Genomic DNA, 7,708 nt, shown 5'->3' on the forward strand with positions numbered 1-7,708 from the left:
CAAATGTAATATAGACAACTGAAATATTTTATTAAAGTAATGTGAATCATTAATGGGCAGTCACTACCATCATGGGAATTTTATGAATTGTTTTATTCTGTGTTCCAGCATTCAACCCACAGATTGCATAGTGCAGGTTTAACAAAATAAACTAAATCGAAAATCATGATAATTGTTTTTGTAATGAAACTGAACCAACCTCAGAAAGCACTAATCGCTCACCATAACCAATGTGATAAAGGCTGGTGTCATTTTTTCTGTTCTCCAAAATAGCATTTTTTTTGTTTTTAAATTGTATAGAAATGCAGTAAATTAGCTTAAACTCTCTTAAAATGTCTTGGGAATCCCCCGGGACCTCACTAAAACAGACCCTAGACATTGATTACAGTGAGTACAGGCTGTCTTGGGAAATCTCTTTTCTAAAATGGAAACCCAGTTTGAGTTCCCTAACGATGCTGTCCTATTGATTTCTCTCCTGCGCTGTCTAACAGTTTGCCTCTGAGGTGAGGTTTGAAGGCTTCTCCCTCAGAGCCCAGGATAGAGAGACATGGTACAGCCTGCTGCCTTCTGATCCAGGATCCCATAACAACTCTGACCACAACCTACACTCAGAGGTGAGTAGTCCTACCCCCCACCTTATCCTACTCTACCCTATATACTACCCCACCCTACCCTATCTATCCTATTCTACCCCACCTTATCCTACTCTACCCTATCTATACTACCCCACCCTACCCTATCTATCCTAATCTACCCTACCTAATCCTACCCCACCTTATCCTATCCTACCCCACCTTATCCTATCCTACCCCACCTGATACCCCCTCACCTTATCCTACTCTACCCTATCTATACCACCCTACCCTATCTATCCTATTCTACCCCACCTTATCCTACCCCACCTTATCCTACTCTACCCTATCTATACTACCCCACCTTACCCTATCTATCCTATCCTACCCCATCCTATCCTATCCTACCCCACCTTATCCTATCCTACCCAACCCTATCCTACCCCACATTATCCTACCCCACCTTATCCTATCCTACCCCAGGTTATCCTACTCTACCCTATATACTACCCCACCCTACCATATCTATCCTATCCTACCCCATCCATCCTACCCCACCTTATACTACCCTACCACACCCGATACTGCCCCACCTTATCCCATCCTACTCCACCCTATCTTATCCTACCCTACCAATCCTACCCCACCTTATCCTATCCTACCCCACCTTATCTTATCCTACCCCACCCGATACTACCCCACCTTATCCCATCCTACTCCACCCTATCTTATCCTACCCTACCATATCCTACCCCACTGTATCATATCCTACCCCACCCTATTCTACCCCACCTTATCCCATCCTACTCCACCCTATCCTACCACACCTTATCCCATCCTACCCCACCTTCACAGTTCGCAACGAGCCAGGCGGCCCAAACTGCTGCATATACCCTGACTCTGTTTAAAAGAGAAGTGACACATTTTCCATAGTTAAAATAAATTCATGTTAGCAGGCAATATTAACTAAATATGCAGGTTTAAAAATATATACTTGTGTATTGATTTTAAGAAAGGCATTGATGTTTATGGTTGGAGCAACGTGTACCTAAGCGATTATATGCAACACAGGACAGGCTAGATAAACTAGTAATATCATCAACCATGTGTAGTTAATTAGTGATTATGATTGATTGTTTTTTATAAGATAAGTTTAATCCTAGCTAGCAACTTACCTTGGCTTCTTACTGCATTCGCGTAACAGGCAGGCTCCTCGTGGAGTGCAATGTAAAGCAGGTGGTTAGAGCTTTGGACTAGTTAACCGTAAGGTTGCAAGATTGAATCCCTGAGCTGACAAGGTAAAAATCTGTCGTTCTGCCCCTGAACAAGGCAGTTAACCCACCGTTCCTAGGCCGTCATTGAAAATAAGAATGTGTTCTTAACTGACTTTCCTAGTTAAATAAAGGTCTAAAAAAAAAAATATCTGCCAAATCGGCGTCCAAAAATACAAATTTCCGATTGTTATGAAAACTTGAAATCGGACCTAATTAATCGGTCGACCTCTAATCCTAATCTACCCTGTCCTTCCCCACCTTATCCTATCCTACCCAATCTTATCCCTTATCACTGCCTACCCTACCTCCAACCTTCCAGTTCTGTCTGCTACTGACTCACTGTCCTACCCTACCTCCAACCTTCCAGTTCTGTCTGCTACTGACTCACTGTCCTACCCTACCTCCAACCTTCCAGTTCTGTCTGCTACTGACTCACTGTGCTACCCTACCTCCAACCTTCCAGTTCTACCAGTTACTGACTCACTGTCCTACCCTACCTCCAACCTTCCAGTTCTGTCTGCTACTGACTCACTGTCCTACCCTACCTCCAACCTTCCAGTTCTGTCTGCTACTGACTCACTGTCCTACCCTATCTCCAACCTTCCAGTTCTGTCCGCTACTGACTCACTGTCCTACCCTACCTCCAACCTTCCAGTTCTGTTTGCTACTGACTCACTGTCCTACCCTACCTCCAACCTTCCAGTTATGTCTGCTACTGACTCACTGTCCTACCCTACCTCCAACCTTCCAGTTCTGTCTGCTACTGACTCACTGTCCTACCCTACCTCCAACCTTCCAGTTCTGTCTGCTACTGACTCACTGTCCTACCCTACCTCCAACCTTCCAGTTCTGTTTGCTACTGACTCACTGTCCTACCCTACCTCCAACCTTCCAGTTCTGTCTGCTACTGACTCACTGTCCTACCCTACCTCCAACCTTCCAGTTCTGTCTGCTACTGACTCACTGTCCTACCCTACCTCCAACCTTCCAGTTCTACCAGCTACTGACTCACTGTCCTACCACCAGAGTAAGCATCTTTTCTCACTGAGACACTGCTATGTAAACACATTTGTTTTTACACAGCTTTTAATACTATCAGTTGTTTTAGGGGTTAAAAGCAGACTCAAACTCCCGCTCCTACAGAGCCCTAAAGGTGTTCAGACATCCATTAATCACACTTTTTCAATAAAACACTGCTTAATAAAATACAAATAAAATATTTAGCTTCAGCCATCTAACACGGTTGGTGTTTCTGTCAGAGAGAGAGAGGGAGAAACAGAGCGAGTGACAGAAAGGGAGAAAGAGAGCGAGGGAGTGAGCTCAGTTACTGTCCATGTTGCTGTCTTTTCTCTCCAGGCTCTGCTGCCATAAAAACCAGAGTGTTGCTCTAATGACTTTTCCACTACAGATGAATCATGGCTGTTCTATGTAGCGACGGACACACACACACGCTCAGTTATTAAACTGTTGGACTGTTTACTTGTGGTACACCCAGCTGATTTATAACACCCATATTGATTAGCTAGTGTCGGTAAATTCCTTTTAGTTCCATGCCAGGCAGTATCTATGATTATTATTATTGTTGTTGTTCTGGGAGAGTGTGATTGTAGTAAAAGTGATTGTGCTGATCTGTGTTTATGGTGTTGTTGAGACCATGACTAACCATCTGTTGTCTCTGTGGAACTAAAGGAGAGAGGTGGGTGTTGTGGTGGAGGATGTTCAAGGTAGTGCACTATATAGGGCATATGGTGTGTGTAGTGTACTATATAGGGGATAGGGTGTGTGTAGTGTACTGTATAGGGCATATGGTGTGTGTAGTGTACTATATAGGGTATATGGTGTGTGTAGTGTACTGTATAGGGCATATGGTGTGTGTAGTGTACTGTATAGGGCATATGGTGTGTGTAGTGTACTATATAGGTTATATGGTCTGTATAGGGCATATGGTGTGTGTAGTGTACTATATAGGGGATAGGGTGTGTGTAGTGTACTGTATAGGGCATATGGTGTGTGTAGTGTACTATATAGGGCATATGGTGTGTGTAGTGTACTATATAGGGGATAGGGTGTGTGTAGTGTACTGTATAGGGCATATGGTGTGTGTAGTGTACTATATAGGGTATATGGTGTGTGTAGTGTACTGTATAGGGCATATGGTGTGTGTAGTGTACTGTATAGGGCATATGGTGTGTGTAGTGTACTATATAGGGTATATGGTCTGTATAGGGCATATGGTGTGTGTAGTGTACTGTATAGGGCTTATGGTGTGAGTAGTGCATTATATAGGGGATATGGTGTGTGTAGTGTACTGTAGGGAATGGGGTGTCTGAGTAGTGCACTATATAGGGGATATGGTGTTTGTGGTGTACTGTGTGGATAGAGGATATGGTGTGTGTGTGTGTGTGTGTAGTGTAGAGGTCGACCGATTATGATTTATTTATTTTTTTACACCGGTACCGATTATTGGAGGCCCAAACAAAAGCCGGTACCGATTAATCGGACGATTTTTATTTTATTTATAAAAATGTAAATTACAATAATACTGAATGAACACTTATTTTAACTTAATATAATACATCAATAAAATCAATTTAGCCTCAAATAAATAATAAAACATGTTCAATTTGGTTTAAATAATGCAAAAACAAAGTGTTGGAGAAGAAAGTAAAAGTGCAATATGTGCCATGTAAGAAAGCTAACGTTTAAGTGCCTTGCTCAGAACATGAGAACATATGAAAGCTGGTGGTTCCTTTTAACATGAGTCTTCAATATTCCCAGGTAAGAAGTTTTAGGTTGTAGTTATTATAGGAATTATAGGACTATTTCTCTCCATACGATTTGTATTTCATATACCTTTGACTATTGGATGTTCTTATAGGCACTTTAGTATTGCCAGTGTAACAGTATAGCTTCCGTCCCTCTCCTCGCTCCTACCTGGGCTCGAACCAGGAACACATCGACAACAGCCACCCTCGAAGCAGCGTTACCCATGCAGAGCAAGGAGAACAACTACTCCAAGTCTCAGAGCGAGTGACGTTTGAAACGCTATTAGCGCGCACCCCGCTAACTAGCTAACCATTTCACATCGGTTACACCAGCCTAATCTTGGGAGTTGATAGGCTTGAAGTCATAAACAGTGCAATGCTTGAAGCATTGCGAAGAGCTGCTGGCAAAACGCACGAAAGTGCTGTTTGAATGAATGCTTACGAGCCTGCTGGTGCCTACCACCGCTCAGTCAGACTGCTCTATCAAATCATAGACTTAATTATAATATAATAAACACACAGAAATACGAGCCTTAGGTCATTAATATGGTTGAATCCGGAAACTATTATCTCGAAAACAAAACGTTTTTTCTTTCAGTGAAATATGGAACCGTTCCGTATTTTATCTAACAGGTGGCATCCCTAAGTCTAAATATTCCTGTTACATTGCACAACCTTCAATGTTATGTCATAATTACGTAAAATTCTGGCAAATTAGTTCGCAACGAGCCAGGCGGCCCAAACTGTTGCATATACCCTGACTCTGCGTGCAATGAACGCAAGAGGAGTGACACAATTTCACCTGGTTAATATTGCCTGCTAACCTGGATTTCTTTTAGCTAAATATGCAGGTTTAAAAATATATACTTGTGTATTGATTTTAAGAAAGACATTGATGTTTATGGTTAGGTACACGTTGGAGCAATGACAGTCCTTTTTCGCGAATGCGCACTGCATCGATTATATGCAACACAGGACAGGCTAGATAAACTAGTAATATCATCAACCATGTGTAGTTAACTAGTGATTATGATTGATTGTTTTTTTATAAGATAAGTTTAATGCTAGCTAGCAACTTACCTTGGCTTCTTACTGCATTCGCGTAACAGGCAGGCTCCTCGTGGAGTGCAATGTAAAGCAGGTGGTTAGAGCATTGGACTAGTTAACCGTAAGGTTGCAAGATTGAATCCCCGAGCTGACAAGGTAAAAATCTGCCGTTCTGCCCCTGAACAAGGCAGTTAACCCACCGTTCCTAGGCCGTCATTGAAAATAAGAATGTGTTCTTAACTGACTTGCCTAGTTAAATAAAGGTGTGTAAAAATATATATTTTTAAATTGGCAAATCGGTGTCCAAAAATACAGATTTACCGATTGTTATGAAAACTTGAAATCGGCCCTAATTAATCGGCCATTCCGATTAATCGGTCGACCTCTAGTGTAGTGTACTGTGTGGATAGGGGATATGGTGTGTGTGGTGTACTAGATAGGGGATATGGTGTGTTTGGTGTACTGTGTGTGTATAGGCTCTATAGTAGTCAGTGCACCCTCTATGAAGAATCCACCTCACCTCTCAAAGAACCCAGGACCATATGTCCAATCCCCTCTTGCCTCCCCTCGCTCCTGACAATTCCCACCAGAGAACCTCAGTGTGAACTCAAAGGCAGAGCTGTAACTCCCAGGCCAGGCCAGCTGTAACTCCCAGGCCAGACCAGGCCAGCTGTAACTCCCAGGCCAGGCCAGGCCAGCTGTAACTCCCAGGCCAGGCCAGGCCAGCTGTAACTCCCAGGCCAGGCCAGGCCAGCTGTAACTCCCAGGCCAGGCCAGCTGTAACTCCCAGGCCAGGCCAGGCCAGCTGTAACTCCCAGGCCAGGCCAGGCCAGCTGTAACTCCCAGGCCAGGCCAGGCCAGCTGTAACTCCCAGGCCAGGCCAGCTGTAACTCCCAGGCCAGCTGTAACTCCATGTCTGTATTTAGATGTGACTCATCCTAAAGCAGATGCATTACTGCACTTTCAGGAAGCTTAGCTTTAGGCCTACTTGGAGTTGCTATTAATGAAAGTATTTAGGTATTTTCTACTCTTAGTTTGCAGGGCTGAGGTTGAGGAGAAAAGCAGAAAGCAGCCTTTGCATCGATGGAATTCTATCTGTTTACGGTGACCTGTGAAGGAGCTGTCTCTGTCCCTTGTTTGGGAAATGGGATTTGGAGCTAATCCCGGCCAGAGCTCTGGAGAGGGGGGAGCTGATAGGGTGAAAGCTATGCCAGATACTTATTAAACTGGCCTAGCTGCACACAGTCTGATATTACCTGATACAGTCGTTGAACAAAGCTGACATTGCTGTAAAGTTAGAGGTCAATGAAAGTATTGAAACATGCCAACTAAATATCAGCATAACGGCTTCCGCTTTCTATTTAACCTTTAACCAGGCAAGTCAGTTAAAAACGAATTCTTATTTACAATGATGGCCTAGGAACAGTGGGTTAACTGTCTTGTTCAGTGGCAGAACAACACATTTTTACCTTGTCAGCTCAGGAATTCGATCTTGCAACCTTCCGGTTACTAGTCCAACGCTCTAACCACTAGGCTACCTCCAGCCCCTATCAAGTGGTAATATTTAAATCTAAAGCTTGTGTGTTTTGTGTATAATATCAGCTTTACGGTAATATTTAAATCTAAAGCTTATTTTGTGTGTATAATATCAGCTTTACGGTAATATTTAAATCTAAAGCTTGTGTTGTGTGTATAATATCAGCTTTACGGTAATATTTCAATCTAAAGCTTGTGTTGTGTATGTGTCCATCATCTTTGTCATGCTGTTCTGTGTCCTTTCACCTCCTTCTTTCTAACCCCCTCTTTCTCTCTCTCTTTCTTTTCTCCCTTCATCTCCTCCCCTCTTTCTCTCTCTTTCTTTTCTCCCTTCATCTCCTCCCCTCTTTCTCTCTCTCTCTTTCCATTCTCCCTTCATCGCCTCCCCTCTTTCTCTCTCTCTCTTTCCATTCTCCCTTCATCTCCTCCCCTCTTTCTCTCTCTCTCTTTCTTTTCTCCCTTCATCTCCTCCCCTCTTTCTCTCTCTCTTTCTTTTCTCCCTTCATCTCCTCCC

The 7,708-nt window shown here is 43.2% G+C and overlaps 1 protein-coding gene across 3 annotated transcripts in view; it reads left to right on the forward strand.

Annotated features, from left to right (window-relative positions):
* The window catches only part of LOC106596747 (mdm2-binding protein), a 56,089-nt gene that overhangs the window by 8,339 nt on the left and 40,042 nt on the right, over positions 1–7,708 (forward strand). For all 3 annotated transcript variants that reach the window (XM_045696693.1, XM_045696701.1, XM_045696698.1), the window contains exon 8: positions 492–614. In XM_045696693.1, the coding sequence (XP_045552649.1) occupies positions 492–614 (123 nt within the window). The remainder of the gene's footprint in view (positions 1–491; positions 615–7,708) is intronic.

Source organism: Salmo salar, chromosome ssa02 (genome assembly GCF_905237065.1).
Source record: "Salmo salar chromosome ssa02, Ssal_v3.1, whole genome shotgun sequence".
Taxonomy (NCBI): domain Eukaryota; kingdom Metazoa; phylum Chordata; class Actinopteri; order Salmoniformes; family Salmonidae; genus Salmo; species Salmo salar.